This window comes from Pogona vitticeps, chromosome 12 (assembly GCF_051106095.1).
Source record: "Pogona vitticeps strain Pit_001003342236 chromosome 12, PviZW2.1, whole genome shotgun sequence".
NCBI lineage: Eukaryota > Metazoa > Chordata > Lepidosauria > Squamata > Agamidae > Pogona > Pogona vitticeps.
The window spans coordinates 719,948-737,465 of NC_135794.1; the positions used below are offsets into that span (position 1 = coordinate 719,948).

At 53.3% G+C, this 17,518-nt stretch overlaps 1 protein-coding gene across 1 annotated transcript in view; it reads right to left on the bottom strand.

Moving 5' to 3' along the window:
- Nucleotides 1-17,518, bottom strand: part of ALDH1A2 (aldehyde dehydrogenase 1 family member A2) — a 42,112-nt gene that overhangs the window by 12,136 nt on the left and 12,458 nt on the right. Inside the window, exons 2-7 of the mRNA XM_072982139.2 lie at nt 10,449-10,553; nt 9,824-9,964; nt 5,838-5,967; nt 3,200-3,261; nt 1,187-1,315; nt 935-1,048 (exon numbers count right to left, since the gene is read on the bottom strand). Of these exons, the coding sequence (XP_072838240.1) occupies nt 935-1,048; nt 1,187-1,315; nt 3,200-3,261; nt 5,838-5,967; nt 9,824-9,964; nt 10,449-10,553 (681 nt within the window). The remainder of the gene's footprint in view (nt 1-934; nt 1,049-1,186; nt 1,316-3,199; nt 3,262-5,837; nt 5,968-9,823; nt 9,965-10,448; nt 10,554-17,518) is intronic.

The window sequence follows — 17,518 nt, forward strand, 5'->3', positions numbered from 1 at the left end:
GTCCAGCTGTTCCCACTTTAGGCTTCTTAGAGATTTGCTCTAACCCCCACCCCATCCCTGAAATGCTTTTCACTTCCTATTAGCCGGGCTCCTAAAGGCAGGTACTGTTTTTGTCAGGACAAAATCCGGAGCGCTCAAGTTTACACGCCTATTAAAAACTAAAACCCTCTGGAATGACTCTAAAAATGTATTTTGGCTACAACAGGCAGCTCTGAAGCTCTGTGTTTCTCTCCTTCCGATCTGGGGGCTCTTCCGCGTGAGACGTTCTGCTGTAACCCAAACGCCTCCAACCACGTCCCCGAGCGCGCCCGGCTTCCTGGATAGAGGGAGTCCCATAGGGGGTGGGACTGCCACCCCCATCACCCTGATTCACGGGAAGGCTGGGAGTTGTTGTCCAGGGTCCTCTGGAAAGCCAGCGGTTGGGAGCAGGCTAAGTCCGGGTGCTCCAGAATTCGGTCCGGTCAGTTCATGTGTGACGGGGTTGGCGTCGGAGGAGACCCTCGCCAGCAAGGCAGGGCGAAAGAGTCACCCCGGGCTCGGAGTGCTGGGTGCCGCTTGCCGTGGCAGGAAATGGGAGGCAGGTGGGCCGAGTGGGACGTTCTCCTGCACAGACCTGCCAGACGTTCACAGCAGAAGGGCGCCTGGTCGGTTCTTTGGGATGAAGCAGGAGTGCAAGCCCACCCACCCCCATGAAAAAGGAGGAAGGCCCACCGTCCTCATAAGAGAAAGAGAAACTGGAGGCTCTCAAATGAGGAAGAAAGCAAGAAAGCCGGCACGTCTTGCCATTTATTTCTCTGCACGGTGACCGGCCGACTCCTGTTCTCGATTCCAGGGCCCTCGACCTTTTACGCCCACGGGGCAAAGCCCTAGTCGGCCCCCTGGGCCCCCCTTGGTGATCCCTCTGGTTACCCCCCCCCCAGAAACACCCTCTCACCTCAGTGGATCCAGTGAAGGCCACCTTGTCGATCCCCGGATGAGAAGCGATTGCCGCCCCGGCTGTGGGTCCAAATCCCGGCAGAATATTGACCACTCCTGGTGGGAATCCTGCCTGTTGCCAGAAAGGAAAAGGAAGGCCATTGAGAGAGAGAAAGAGAGGGGGAGGCCCGGTTGGGATGGAAAGGACGGGACCCCCACGCGGTTTGGAAGCCCCTCCCCGGGGGGGCACTGCTCTTCCTCCTGGCCTTACCTCCTTGATCAGGGCCCCCATGTGGAGAGCAGTGAGCGGGGTTTGCTCGGCCGGCTTGATCACCACGGTGTTGCCGCAGCAGAGGGCCGGGGCGATCTTCCAGGCAAACATCAGCAGGGGGAAGTTCCACTGTCAGAAGGTCGGGAGAAAAACACAACCGCCACCAGCGTTATGGGGGCTGCCATGCCTGAGACCCCACCCCATACCCCCAATGCTATATACCAGGGGTGTGTGTGTGTGTGTGTGTGTGTGTGGAGAGTCTTATTGCAAAGCTCGAAAAAGTTACTGGCAGCAACAGTCCAAACACGGACCTTTTCTAAGCTCTGGAGAGGGACTCTTTCATTTCCAGCCAACTTCTGAGACCCGGATGGGTCTCGGAGGCGATGCTGTGGTCCGGCCGCACCGGATTTAGCCCCTCGCTTCTGCAGTGTGTGAAGGAGGACCCGCTTTGGCCGGTCCTGCTCCGGTGTCATGATACTCCTCACAAACAGGCGCTGAGAGGGATTATCTACGGTCGTGATCGCCCACAGGAATTATCCTGGGGATATTTTGACTAGCCTTTAAAGCATTAATGAGTGTGTGTGTGTACACCACACACACACACACACAAGGGGGACCCCATGGCTAGGCAGAGACCTGTATAAACAAAGATTTAAAAGCTGAGAGATGCTGATATTAATCCGAGAGGGCACCCAGCTTCAGATCACTCCTCAAACCTCAGCAGCTTCTGAGCTGTCTCATGAATTGGGTTTTCTTTTTTCTTTTCTTTCTTCCTTTTTTTAATTGTGGGAGGAAACCCTTTCTCGAGGACTTTCTAGCTTCTCCAGGGAACAGCGTCTCCAAATAAATAGTGGCAGACACAACAGAAGGACGAGCTCTATGGTGTAGCTAACCAGTCATTAGAGCTCAAATCACATTGTTCTTCCAGAGAGGTGATTCAGGCAGACCTTCATGACAGAGCAAGCTTCACGCTGGCAAACAAAGAGTGTGCTCCTGTCCCAAAGACTAATCACAAGACAAAGGAAGCTGATCTGCAAATTTATGGGAAGTGAGAAATGTTCTTGTGGTGACCATCAGATGCTTTCAGCAGCTAAGGAATTTCCTCTTTGAACAAAATGTTACCTATAATGTATTGCTAGGTCCAGAATGGTTGCCACATTATGGTGCTGGCTAACATAGGAAATCTGGCCTATTAGCTAACCCAGATGAGCCAACAAATAGGTATGAAAACACGTGCCTGACCATTCACAATAGGAACATACATTCGAGCAGGAGCAAACCCCACTCATGATACTGGGGAAGAGGTGATAGGAAGCACCCCAGATTTGTATTCCCGTCCAGATTAAAAGGTCTGAATTGGATACACAAACACACACAGAGAGAGAGACACAGACACAGACACAGACACAGACACACAGACACAGACACACACAGACACACACACACACACACACACACACACAAACCTTCTAGGGGAGAAACAACCAGGCTCTGCAACAGAAGCTGGTGTACTGCCAAATTTGGGGGGGGGGGGGGGAAGGAGGCAGACCACAGCCAGAAAGGCCCCTTTTACCTCTTGCTCAACAGAAGGGCCGGCCCCAGTTGTACACACTGGAGTTGTGTGCCTCTTTGAAAAAAGGAGGGAGAAAAAAATCATGAAACCCGCATGAGAGAGAAGAGGAGCTGCCACCTCCTCCGGGCTGTGCAAACGCCTCTGTGGTCGGACAGCTGTCTGCGCCCCCCCCCCCCCCCCCCGTTGGCTTCCTTGGCTCTGCTCTGGGAATTTTGCTGTCTATGCTTAAGAGGTCCTGAAAACTGGGCTTGGGCTGCGCAAATGAGCTTCTGGAGGGAGGCCGTTGGGAAGAGGCCGAGGACGGATGGGTCCCCTGTTTTGCTGCCCCCACTGCCCCCACCCTCGCAAGGCGGACTCCTGTAATGCAAAACACACCTCGCCGAAGCCCCGGGAATGGATTCTCGTGAAAAGAAATACGAGGTGTGAGCAAAGCGACTCACCGGGATGATCTGTCCGCACACACCGACGGGCTCATGTCTCGTAAAGGTGAAATAATCTCCGTCTGAAAAGGGAGATGCCTGGTTACTCTCCGAAGCGCCCCTGGCCCTGAAACCCCACAACAACCGAGGGCAGCAACAGAAACAACAACAAAGAGCCCACACAGGGAGGTCGGAGGAGGTTGGGACCGCTTTACAAGGGAGAATCCGGGGAGAAAGAGGCCATCCGAGCATGCCCCCCCCCCAGGGAGCCCTGAGCCTGGGGAAATCAGCTCTCCTTTCTGCCAGAAGAGAAAGGGTGGCTTGCACAGACAGACTCCCTCCCTCGAGGAAACCCTCCCCCATGCCAACTCCTCCGTCAAGGCAACTGCGGGAGAATCTTCTCGGAGAGGCAAGAAATGACACCCCCCCTCCCAATGGTTGCACCCCTGGCAGAGTCATGGAAGGGTTGAATGGAGGAAGGAAAGGACCAAATCACGAATCCCATGCCCTACGGCCACCTCTCTCTGCTTGAGGCCAGAATTAGATGAGATACCAGAATTAGCAGGTCATAAAACTTTCTTCCTCCCAAGACACATTTCCTTCAAAGCTGCCACGTCTCAGCCATCAGATTCACCACTGAGGCCCACGTTTACCTTCAACAATCAATCACCAAACAAAAACAAACTGATTTTTAACTTGTGGATCTAAAGGAATCTCAAAATAGGACAAATGAATGCCTTTTACTTCTCAACAGAGCTCCACTTCTAATGATGTGCTAACTATCTAATTGTTTTCAGCCTTAAATCTTGGAAATGTGGGCTCTTTGGGATTCAGTCTCCCCTCGAGTTACACTGGCTGGCCTTTTTTGGAGTGGGTAAGTTTGCAATCTATTTTCCCCCCCTGAAAAAAACCTGGTTCGAGTGCTTTGAACATGTGATCCATTAGTTGGGGGGTTTGGGAGTCCTCAGAATTTCCCTGCAGCTGTCAGATGGGTGACCAACTTTTACAGAAGCTGCACCACTGCAAAGCTGAGACGGTGAGGGATCCAGCCACAGTTACTGGCTGGTTGCCTCCCAGAACCCAGCAAGCATCCTGTCTTCTGAACCATTTTCAACTTGACTTTGGCTCTGGTTTGGAGCGTCTCCCCCTCCAACCCCCATTCCTCCCCCCCTGACCGTTCTGTCGGCTCCGTGCAAAAAGGGAGGGCAGTGGGAAATGGAAAGGAAGATCATCTCAAGTCCAGACAGAGGAGCAGCAGCTGGAATCTGCTTTTGCAAAGTGATGTTTTCAAGACGCTAGAAAGAGCCTCATAAAGATAGGCCGGCTATCAGCAGAGGGGGAGAAAGGAAAGGAAACGGAGACCCAGATAAGGGGGAGCCCTTACACAGGAGAAGGAGAAGGAGGGAAAGGCCAAGGGGAGATGAGTTAATTAGTAAAAGGCCCAGACCAGACAAAAAGGAAACAGAACCGTCTCTAAAGGGGGCTGGAGGGGGAATGGGTTCAAACACCCCCCCCAGGTGATAAAACCTCCCATTCGGCAACAGGGGAAGCCCTCGTTCTGCCCAAAACAAGGGGGATGCTCATCAGAGTCGGTGGAGATGCCCACAACCCACCACCCACACTGGGCTACCCATGGCTGCTAGCGAGCTTCTCTCCAGAAAGTGGCTCCTGGTCTGTGTTAGTTACTTATTTTTAACTCAGCTCAACATCATTTTGACTCCCTCCACTTGTCCGTTGTTTCTGGATTCGGATCATGGCTGCACAGTGCCGCACGTCTTTATTAGGCTGCTTGACACCAAGGAAAAGGGAGCCAAATTGTGAGATGAAACCCTGTTCCAAGGTCAGGTGAGCACCACTTAATCTGACGGGACACACACAGCAGGTCTCCCCTCCCGCATCCCCTCACATGGATTTTCCAAACTCTCGGCCTCAGCCAGACTCCTAAAGAGCCATAGAGTTTTACGGTTTCCATACAAGCCTCGGAAACCCACAGCAATGAAAATGATCCCGCTGTAGCGCAGGGTAGAAAAGCCACCAGCCTTGTTTCTGGCTCTCTTTTCAAGGCCCTTTTGGCATTCACGTGGATGATCATCACAGCTGGGGCAGATTGAAGAGGATGCTCGGGAAGCTGCAGAAGAACAGGCGTGTTTTCTGCTTCTGGAGGGCAGGACCCGAACCCAGGGGCTCGAATTCAGAGACAAGATATTTCAGCTCAGCATCTGGCAGAGCCCATGGCAGCTGGAGAGCAGATCCGCAGTGGGTGCGGCTGCTTGAGCATCTCCTTTCTTGGATGCTTTTAAAAAGAAGGCGACACAGGGATGTGTAAGTTGCAGGTTTCCCTTGCATGGGCGAGGGGTAGGACTAGGTGACCTTTGGGGTTCCCCTCTGGCTCTGTGCACTTATCATGCCCCACTGGGCTCTAAGACAGGACCGTCCAGACAGCAGCAGCAGCAGCCGGCAGCAGGAAACTGACTTCTTAGGTGGGAACAGGTCCGTAAGCATTGGGGGAGTAGATTGGGTGGGACCTGTTGCGGTAACAGCCCCTGAACACAAGGGGGGGGGGCTCCATGGCCCACATCTGTCGGATGGTTCACCCAGAGGACGGACAAGTGCTTGGGGGGGGGGAAGGAGGACAGGGGCTCCCAGGCCCTGGACTCACCCACAGGAATGGTCACGCCGTGGATCTTGTCGGCCCAACCGGAATAATACCGCAGAGTCTTGATGACGCCCTGGAGGTCGACGTAGAAAGCCTGCAGGAAGGGCTTCCCGCTGTTGAGGGACTCCAGGGTCTGGAGGGGCAAAGCCGAGGCCAGAGTCAGAGAGTCCACGGCCACAAACCGGCCTCCCCTTTCCAGGCCCTTTGCATCGGCCGCTGGGCGACTCGGCGTCTCTCTCCGCCGGCCTCCAGAGACCGACCGGGCGCTTGGCCTCCGCCACCCTCCCCTCATCGGCCCGTGGGCAGTTCGGGGCGGTGCCCTCCAGTTGTGGACCTCACAGGAGCACAGCCCAAACAAGAGGGCGTTCCTCGGGGGGGGAACCCCTCCACGCTCTCGGTGCTGAGCCCAGCCTCGATGGTTGTCCCGCGTCAGGACAGAATGGGCCCATCTTGGCTAAGGAAGAGGGCGGCTCAGGGAGCGGTCCGTGAGGGCTGCTCCAGAAACCACAGGCGGTTGGAGTGGATATCCCACCACCCCAACACCCCCCACAGTCCCAAAACCATCCCCTTGTCCTGGTTGAGGTCTCAGTCGCCTGAGCCCCATGAAGGTTCCCGGGGAACCTGGCTGGGCAGGACCGTTCAAGGGGGCAGAAAAGGCCAGCCTTTCTTCCTGAAGGGATGGGGGTGTTCAGGCAATAAATGGGTGACATGCAGTGCCGGGGGGGGGGGGAGGGAGGGGAGGGGAGGCAGTCGAGGACCAGGTCTCGGAGGCAGGCCAGCCTTTCCCAATGGACACTTCCTGCATTCATGGCCTTTTCAGCGGGATGCCCTCCTCCTGCACAAGGCTTGCCAGGGGGTGGTCAGGAGGTGTTGCAGGACGAGGCTCTGCTCGGGTTCATCCCCAGGAGACTTTGTGCAAGAGACCTTCGCGGCTGATGACCTCCTGCTTCCTGTCTAGGGAAGCCGGTCTTCTCTGTCTTGGTCTCTTTGAATAAGCCTCCTGTTTTACTACCAATTATTTCACGTGTCCGCTTCCCCACGGCCCCCTTTGTCGCTGAGCCTCATCTGGTTGGACACGCTGGAGATTCCCTTCCTTCACTGCCCTACGCTTCTCTGCTGGTGCCCAATTCTGTCTGCCTGGCAGCTGCAGGGAAGGGGCTCTGCCAGCCCCTCTCTCTCTCTCTCTCTCTCTCTCTCTCTCTCTCTCTCTCTCTCTCTCTCTCTCTCTCTCTCACACACACACACACACACACACACACACACACACACACACACACACACACACACACAGAGGTCTGAAGCCTGTCTGGGGGGGGATCTCGTGGGGGGGATCTCGCCCAACTCCCCTGCTGAGGGCTCTCAGCCATCCATTGCCCGGGTCCAGCCCTGCTTCGTCACGGCCATCAAATGAACAAACCCAAACCGTCTTCCTCCTCTTGAGCCCCCTCTCCAGATGAGAGGCCTGCGGGCCCTTCCTTAAGGAGATCTTTCCCTGCGCAGAAAGAAAGATCCAGGCTCTTAAAGAACCTCATAAAAATCTTAAATCACTTTTAAGAGGGCACCGTGATCTGCCGGCCATTGTTCCAAAGGGAGAGAGGCATCTGGGAAAGCTGGCATCACACACGAATGGATGTGGACCATAAATCTAATTGAAATACAGGAAGACAGTTGCCGTATCCCAACACACACACACACACACACACACACACACACACACACACACACACACACACCCCTCTCTCTCTGGCTTCCACTGAGGGACGTCGGGGGGGGGGGGCAATGTGTGTGCTCTCCCTTCTAGCTCTCTCCATTCAAGAAGGATGCTCCTCGGCCCGGGGGAAGCGCACCGCCATCCGAGGACAGGCAGAGAAGCCGCTGGAAGGGGCCCAGCCCGCCCCTCTTCCCCGTGGCGATTTTACAGCGTAGGCTGGTGGTAAGATGATTTATGTGTTGACAAAGCTGGAATTAAGATGTTTGCCGGCTTAGTTCAAAGCACTTGACATGTGGAAAATAACATTAGGAGTGCCACCGTGTCGAGGCCGGCTGCATGCGCTCTGCTGGGCCAGCTGCCTGAAGGGAGCAGCTCAGCCTTTGCTTTGGCATGCCAGAGAGAGAGTGTGTGTGTGTTGTGTCTTGTGTGTCTTGTGTGTGTTGTGTCTTGTGTCTTGTGTCTTGTGTGTGTTTCTATGTGAGAGGGAGACATCCCAGAACTCTTTCACTCGGGTTTCTCCAGCAAGCTCATTTGCCAAGTTGCAGAGAGAAGCAAGCTCAGTGCAGGGACAACCAGAGGTTTTTTTCCCCACCCTCCCTTGCATCTGCTTGTAATGATGTGCTAATCACACTGCTCAGTTTGGGCCACAGGCTCCCAGTTTCCAGCTGGCTTCCCTTCCTGCACCAGAAGGCATTACGATCGATCGAGGGGCGCCAGGACAACTGGTCGTGATTCAGCTGCCCACCTGCCTGCCACCTTAGGAGGGCCAGCCTGGCCTTTGGTTCATGGTTGAGGTTACAGGGCGGTTCTGGGGAAGGGCTATGGCTTGAGAAGCAGGGCTCTTATGCTGTGCCTTCTGAAGCCAGCTGGAGGCCATAGATCTGTGAGGAAGCAGGTCTGGTTTGGAAACTGGTTCCCTGGGGTGGAAGATCTGGCCTCCTCCCATCTGGAGCCCACGGTGCCCACCTTTCCTGCCAAGTCTCCAGTCCGGCGGGAGACCCTGGGAAGCGGCCTCTCTGCAGACTCTGGCCTTTGGGCCTCCGTCCGGCCCGGGACGCTCCGCTCGGAGGGCTGTTGGGGACTGAACCCGCCACCTTCACCGGCTAAGCAGGAGCTCAGCCACTGCATGCCCGTCCCCTCCCAGCAAACGGCTCTGCTCCAGAGACCGTCTGACATCACCTGGAGAAGCCATGCCATCTCCAATCCAGCTCATATTTTCCCCCCTGGATGGGGCACATTTTCCCTTCCTCCTTTTCACCCCTTAGCCCATGAAGAGCTTTGCTCAGCTCAGAAACCTTGCACGTTTTGTGATTTTGTGGCTGAGCCGATGAAGCCTGGCCGGTGCCCACCAAGGGAGACCTGGCATTCTGGATTTCGTTCTCTCTCCCTCCCCAATCCTGTCTTCCTAAACTGGCACAGTTCTGCCCGGACAATGGACTCCTTCTCGGCTTCACTGGGAACAAACTCCAGCAGCTGCCGCTTGTCTTTCGGTTCACATTTTTGCTTTTTAAAACTTTTATTTCTGCCTGTCTTTTCTCCCAAGGCGGACTTGCGCCTTTTCATTTTGCATTTCCTTTCTCGATATCCCACGGACACACACTTGTACACATGCACACAAACAGATTTCAAGAGAAAGGGCAGCCTCTCTTTAAGGAAACCTGCCCCCCCCATCTAAGGAATGCATGATAAGCCATGAAGGAATTCCATTCTCTTCCCCCCCCCCCCCAACTCAACATGGCTGGCATGGAAAGTTTGTAATCTTTCGTCAGCTAATTGGTTTGATTAATCATTTTAAAGCATTGGTTGACTTAAAAAGCTGCCTCTGATTAATCTGTCAGCGGGTTTTTATTTTATCTTTTAAACAAATTGCATAGATTTTTTTCCGGGGGGGGAGGCATAGACCCCCATCTTAGAAGAGGTGTCCTCTCTCCTCGGATGGAGAGAAAGCCTGTTTCCTGCCCTTGATGCACCCCTGACTCTCCCAGGCAGTCTCTTCAAGAACATTTAAAGAGAAACGGGGGGAGGGAGATAAAATTATAAACCCCCAGCCTGTGCAATAATGAACCAAGAAAAAACTCATAAGGTTCCCTGCCTAATATTTCTTTAATTGGGCGACAGGCATCACAAAACATTTTGCTTTGGTTTCAGATATTTGGGTGCCCCCCTCCTAGCAGTCTTCCCTGATGGTGGAAGTCTTTCCCCCCCCCCATGAAAAACAAACCGCAGTTCTCCCCTCGCCCCCACCTGCTCAACAAGGCCCCTCCCCTCCCCAACTTACAGCCAGCAGGGCTCTGTCTCTTTCCACCAGGTTGGCGAGCTTGTCCAGGAGGCGGCCGCGCTGGGAGGCGTCCATCGTCCTCCAGACGGAGCCCAGGGTGCAGGCCAGGCGGGCTGCCCTGACGGCTTTGTCTGTGTCGGCCTGCCAAGGTCAAGGAGGGGAGGGGAGAGAGAAGACCCTGAGACCCAGCCCTGTGGAACAGAGGCACCCTCTGCCAGAAAAGCCCCCTTCCCCCTGGAGAAAAAATGTCAGGGAGACTTTTTGGCTGAGAAGCAAGTTCACAATGCTTCAAACATATGACTAACGGATGCAACCGAGACTCGGCAGCTAAGAAATTCCCTCTTCCAACGAGAAGTGAACTATAGTGTGTAATTTGGCCCCCTTTGCAAGGACAGGTTGCCTCCTCACGCTCCCTGGGGCCGGGGCCGGTTTGCTCTTTGCGAGATCCCTCTGATCCTTCTTCCTCTTGGGGACGCAAGGCCCTTCTGCAGGCAAAGCCGGTAGAGGGGTGGGCTTCACGGAGGGTGGAAGAGGATCTGGTGGCTGTCATCCGCCTGAGCGCCAGGCACATGAGGGCCATCATCCAGACGGCGGGGCGAGCAAATCCGCAGAGCTGCTTTATTACCTTGTCCGCTTCTTGCACTTCGCAAAGCTGCTCTCCTGTCGCTGGGTTGTAGACAGGGAAGATTTTCCCACTCTCTGAGTTTTGCCATTCATTGTTGATAAAAATCTAGAAAGGGGAAGAAGAGAAGGATTAAGGAAAACTCCAGAGAAAAGTCTGGACTTCCTACTGGAGGCGGGCGAGCCTTCCCCTCATTGACTTTGGTGCCAGGGGAATGGGTGACTGGAGTTGCAGAAGGGACTGGCCACGGCCCCAGGCCGGTGTGCGTGTGTGCGTGTCTCCCCTCTGGTCTAGGTGATGTTCAAGGCAGGGCTTCCTTGGTGGTGGCACCACCTCTGTGATCACACACACACACCCCCGAGGCCACCTTGAGGCTTCCTTTCCTTGAGGCCAAAGACCCATCTTCGGCCGCTCCGGTCTTCCGCTCAACTACTGTGCACAGACAGGAACGTTGTTCCCACCTTCACTGGCAAACCACGTGCCTTGTTTTGGATGGCGCCGTTCGCTTGTAAGCGAAACTGTTTAACGTCGCAAAAAAGCTGTCATGTGCATAAAATATTTCTGAATTTTCTGCATGGCTTCAGGTGTTCACATTGCAGACCTTACAGCAACACCACAGGCCCACTTAGCCCAGTGGGGCCTTCTTGTGAGTAAACATGGAGAACAGGCTGCAGCCAAGGAAACAAGGTCCACCCTTGCAGGGAGCTTCAAACGGGGGGGGCCTCCGGAGCTCAGAAAAGTTACTTTGTTCCTTTGTTGCCAGTTGGAGACTTTGAGGGCAACACAGGAAAGTTAAACATCCGCCTCTTGCTACTTAGTGCTTGAACGCAAAACAAACAAACAAAAACTAGGAGAACTTTGTAGAGATATCAACCAAGATAAAATGCTTCCTTTTCTTGAAGTCCAAGTGCAGAATTATTTTTTTTCTCCACTACCTATTTCTATCACTGCTTTTGTATTGTTCTTTCGTTTTGTTTCACGCGATTCTTGCTTTGCAAAATATAAGGGAAGGGGGAAAAGGCAGGCGTTGGGTGTGTGTGGAGAATTCCAGCCTTTCCCTGGTACATTCATCCCGACGGACAATATCATTCAGAAATGTTTGTTGTCGTTTTTAATCTTCTGGAGGTGAGAGATGCCAATACTTGGGGGGGTAGTGCAAAGTTTAATTTGGGGTGCATCTGTGGTGTTGGGGGGGACATAGAAACCTTGGGGCCCTTCTCGGCTGAAAGACAGGGCTGCGTTTCAGACTTTCACCTAAAGATGGAATCTGGAATCCAGGAGAAAGAAGCCTCTTCAGCGATGGTGCCTGCAAATGTGTTTTTTCTTCACCCAGAGAAGACGGAAAGAGGACCGAAGGGCCACCGAGAAGGGTTCCTGCCTCTTCTTCTTCTGTAAGGACACGGTCTCGCAGGGGATCCCGCCCCCCCGCCCCCCCCGCACTGCGTCTGTCACTCCACATCAACCGTGTGCGTGCAAAAGAAATGGGATTTTAAAAACCTTCCATGGACGCCTCGAAGTGGAGATCGAGATTCTCACGGCACAATAAGAAAACGGCAAAGCCTCCAGTTGTGAAAAACGCACAACTACCCAGAACGAAAGTGGGCAAAGCCGCTGGGGCTGAGTCGTCAGCCGAATACCCCATAGTCTCAAGCCATAAACCATTTTGTCACGGGAATCAACCAGATAATGTGAAATAATCTCCAACTTCCCTCTTCTTCAAGGGAAAAAGGCAGTTGATTAAGATGGAAAGGCCCAGTGTGGAATTCAGGGTGGCACTGATCCGAGAGGCAGCGCCAGCTCAAGGCCCGTTGGCGCCCGAGGCAGAAAATCCAAGTGACACGTGTGCGCCACCTCCCCTGCCAGCCCCCTCATTAACATGGGACCCTAGCGCTCAGGGCCCTTTCAAGCAGAGGCATCGGGAGAAAAACAGGGTGCTGGGTGCTTGGCGGAGCAGAAGGAATACTCTTGTGCAACACACACACACACACACACACACACACACACACACACACACACACACACACACACACACACACACACACACACACACACACACACACACACACACACACACACACACACACACACACACACACACACACACACACACAGGGTCCTTCCAGTCAGGCCCCTAGGAGAGAATGCTCTCCTGAATCGGGGCCATTGGCGCAGAGCTGCCTGCCCGCCCGCCCGCCCGCTCACCTCTCAGCAGGGTCTCGGCAGGGTCAAAGAAAACCACCCGCCCTGGTTGGAGCAAAGACACTGCCGGTGTCTCGGGCTCCCAAATGCAAGGGCCCAGGTGAGCATCACCTGGATGGCTAGAAAAGCCTCTGGCGCTAAGCAACAAAGGCCTGGCGCCCCTCGCCTGGAGCCGAGCCTCAGACAGACCAGAGGCAGTCTAACCAGCCTGTGCTTGTGGGGAAAAAGCAACACGGGGGAAAAAAAGAGGCAATCACATCTTTTTGTGACCCAGTTCTTATGCTGCTTTGAAATGCAATTTGTTACATCCTCGGCCAAAGACCATGGCATGGTACTGGTCAGTGGTTCCTGCCATGTCATGTCCTGTGGCAATGAGTTTCACTGGCACCACAGGCCTCTGCTCCTAAAAACGCTTCTAGAGGCACTTGCCCTGGACTGGGTCAACTGTAGTCTGCAACGAGGTCAAGAGCCCCGAACCCTGACGGGAGGATCTGCTCCAGGGACGGAGTTTCCGTCAGAGCCACAAGCCGGTGCCTGGCACGAGGGACTAGAGAGAGGGAGGGAGACCCACGCGGGCCACAGGAACTGCTACTGTTAATGGTTAATGCTCATTTCTTCCTGTTCCACTTTCTATAAACAGAGAAGGGCCTAAGCGAGATCATTACTGTAAACCAAATGCCTTTAAATTGGCAGTAAAATTGGAATATTTACTCTGCTGCCCATATAAAGTGCCTCGTCCGAAACACTGGGAAGGGTTTCAAGTCCTGAAATCCAGCAGCTGGCAGCTTTACAACCACCACCTTATGTTTCCATAACTCACTTTCTGAGAGTTTTCGGGGGGATTGGTGTCAGGTAGTACTATGAGAAGAGGCTTCCCGGCTGGCCCTCCCCGCCGGGCCGCTTGGATGCTTGGACCATAAATTTTGCCTTCGTTGGCTGGGGCTCTCCTAAGAACTTGCCCAGTTCTCCACAGTTGTTGATTAAATGTGGAGAGCCCGAACATTTGATCTGACTTTCATTACAGCCAGTTCGTAAAAACGCCACAGGTCCTGGACAAGCGATGACACACGGAGCAAACAAGGGACCCCCTGCAAGGCCTCAAATTGGGTTTTCGTTCCCGTCTTTTATTTGGCCCTTATTTATCTCAACGATGGTGGCGGGGGACCCTAAATCACCGGGAGTATTTGACAGCCTAGGTTGCTATCAGAGGATGGGATATAACTCATCACGAAGACGAGATGAAAAAAGGGACAACCCCAGGAAAAGAAGCCCATCCTTCCATGTAAATCATGCTACAAATTGGAAAACGCCCAGAGAGCGTATTGTTCCACCTCCATCGCGAAGCCTTTTCAACATTTACTGTCCCCCTGGAATCAATGTTAATTAAGGCTGGCTGCAGCCATAAATCAGCCATGGGCTGGGGGGATTTGGGGGGGGGTTGTTAAAGGCTTAATTCAGCTTTAAGCATTACATCTATGTATATATGTAAAAGGTAACTGATTAACCGCACCACCTTTCTCAAGCGTTGTTGAGGTTATTTGTTTTGATAGGAGCCCAAGAGTTACATTTTGTGGTTAAAAAAAAAAAAGAAATAAGAGGGTGAGGGGAGTTGTGGGGTGAGTGGGGGGTGTCTTACCCCCAAGCGTCATGTGTTAGTTATGAGGCATTGTGAGCAGTTTTGTAATTTAGCTGGGGGGGGGGCACCCTCAATGAAACTGAGCCAAACTGGAAAGGGGAAGGGGTTGTTTTGCAAGGAACTTTTGCCGCATATAAACATTTGTTGCGCTTGCTCCCTGAGCGATGCAAGGCGCTTAACTCCCTCCCGCCCCCCCCTTGGTGACTGGATTAAGTGACTGACCCCTGGTCTTGAGGAGAGGGGTGGGCGGTGGAGACTCCTGGGACCGCTCCCCAAAACCACCCTTTAAAAAATGACCTTTCCATCGTTAATGACATTAAAATGCTGACACGCCTTAACCTAAACAAGCCTGGTCAAGAAAAGGGGGAAAAAAGAGAGAGAAACCTATTGAAATAATTTACACAAATTGTCAAAAGCAGTGAAAACGGTTTGCGGCATTTTGAAGACAAGCAAATTTTTATGTCACTTATGTTTTGACCATCTACTGTCCACAAAAGGATATGCCAGACAAAAGTCCGTTTGTCTCCTACGTACCACAAAACATGCTCTTCCTTCCTTCCTTCCTTCCTTCCTTCCTTCCTTCCTTCCTTCCTTCCTTCCTTCCTTCCTTCCTTCCTTCCTTCCTTCCTTCCTTCCTTCCTTCCTTCCTTCCTTCCTTCTCTGTTTTCCTGCCTTTCAGTCAGGAGGAGTTTTATTATTTATTTAAAAGGTTGGGATAAAATATTAGGAGACCTTCCACTCTGCCGGACCAGCTGCATCGCCAGCCAAGGAACAAATTCCTCCACACAAATTATCGATCGGGGGGAACCCTTGCCACAGGCAGAGCCAGCGCTCAGACCAAACCGGAGTCTAAAGGGGGGGGCACGTCCCAGTCCAGATCCTGGCTACAAAGAAAAGATGACACTCGGGATGGAATGGAGCAGATGTGACTCAGCAGAGGGTCCTGAGTTCAATTCCTGCCATCATCTCAGCAAAGGCTGGGAAGGTTCCCCCACCCCCATCCTGTCTGACACTGAGGGGGGGGGAAGGAGTTAAATCACTTCAGGCACAAAATCCATTGTCCGAAGGATGTTCTTTTCTTCTTAGAGTTTACGGCAAAGGCGAGGAGGCAGGCCAGAATCCTGCTGGTGATTTAATCTTGCCTAAGGGAAGTCACCAAGAGGGTTCGGGCGAGGGAGGAACAGAACACACACACCCAATACCAAGCTGGCGGATTCTTAATAGAAACCAATCTGGGGTGGGGTGGGATGGGAGACAGATGGATACAAATCCCCCCACCACCCCCCGGGATGAGTCTGGGCATGAGCATTTTCAAGACATGCAGGATTGCATTCATCTGCTGACCCTCAGCTTTGCAAAGGCTGCCCACCCGGGATGGACCCATCCGGACAGCACAGGACAGAAACATCTCCTTTCCTTCCTCAAAATATGTCCTGGAGAACTTGGGGCGTGTGTGTGTGTGTGTGTGTGTGTGTGCGTGCGTGCGTGCGTGCGTGTGTGTGTCTCCCCTGCCCGTGCAAATATCACTTTCTGAGGATATCATCCTGCATCTTCCGCAAGAACCGCAACCAGGGAATAAAAAGTCAGGCTTCCACTCTTGGGAGATGGAATTCTTTTTTCCCTTGGATTTAATCAGAGACATTTTTGTACCTTTTGCAACCCCAGAATGTTTTCCCCCCCCCCGCCCACCCCACCCACCCCCAAGCATAGGAAGAGGGTTTCAAACATCCACCTAACAGAAGCCTCCTTTTGGACGGGCCGGCCTTTCTGAGCACCACTGGTTTAGGAGCTGGATGCGGCCCCTCAGCCATCTCTTGATTAAGAGGAAGCCTTGGGGGGGGGGAACCTTCCAGGGCCAGGTTTCTGCCACTGGGGTGGGAGTGTGGGGGGGGTGTCATCGCATGCCAAAGATATTTTAGGAAGGAATCGGCAGCTGTTTGGCCTCGAGCCTCCGTTGGGTGGCTGAAGAACGGAGCACGCATAACGGTGCATTTTCGAGACAATCTGAAAGCACGCAAAAAATCCAGCAGCCCCCGTTTCCTCTTGGTAAATATTTCATAACATGGCTGATATTGTGGAGGCACCTGGGCTCCCGGAAATTTCATCTCCTTCATTTCCTCCTACTCTGGGGAACTTTTCAAGGGCTCCAGCCAAGAAAGCCGCAATGAGAACTGCTTGGGGATCCGAGATGTGGCAGGGAGCCCGTGGTGTTTTTCATGGTCTGACTTCTTTGCCTTCAACCTCACGGCTGTCCTGGTGCAATGGGAAGCCAGATCCTCGGACTCTAGAAGGACCCAGCGATTTCTGCCGCCGGTTGCCGGATCTCTTCGCACTGATGTCTGGTGCCTTAAGGGCCAAGCTCTGTGTCACACATAATAGACAAGTCCTCCAGAGAAGCTGAAATGCAGAGAGATGCCTCTAGCGGGCCTTGGTGACCGAGCGATCGTGCATGCCGAAACAGCCTCCGCCTACTTCCTGCTGACCTATCAGAAGGAAGCGCAGGCACAGACTGCGGGGAGCGGAGAAAAGCTTCAGCAGTCAGATGGTTTCAATGGTTAAGGAATTCTCTTTCCAATGACAGGTTGCCTGAAACGTATCATTTGGCCCTCAGAGGTTCAGAAGAGTTTGGAAGTGCCAAGGGGGACCCACATGGATTCTGGAGTTGAACTCTTCTTCCTCTACTGTCGCTCTGTTGCCCCTTGCCGTGGTGGACAACTGAACCCCCACTTTCAGAGACAGTCTATCCCAAGGTTTCAGACACGGGGGGAGGGACAAAAAATGGGGGAAGAACCTCACTTTCTCATGCTCAGCTGGTGGCCTCCTTTATGGAAAGTAGACCAACAGAGTGCCGGGGAGACTGTTCAGAAGAGCGTGAAGGACCCTGTTCTTTCCCGGGAGAGGCAGCAGAGGAATTTCTCAGTGGGCTGTGCCCTCCCTCCCATAACGGAGAGGTGAATTATGCATCTGGCTGTTATTTTAGGAGGGGACAGTAATTCTAACCTTCCTGTTAATAGCCCGCTTTTGAAGACGCTGCCCTTTGCTAGAGAACCCGCCAGTTTTAGGGGGGATCAGATCTCTTTCAATATTTATGTCGAAACGAAGAAAAACAAAGAAAGGCCATGGGAAAAGCGGAGGGGGGGGAAAGAGGACCCTCCCCTTTAAGCTGGAAGCCCTCTTCTAAGCACACATGAGAAATGGGCGAACTGACAGCACTTGCGGTCCACGGTGGCCCCTTCCT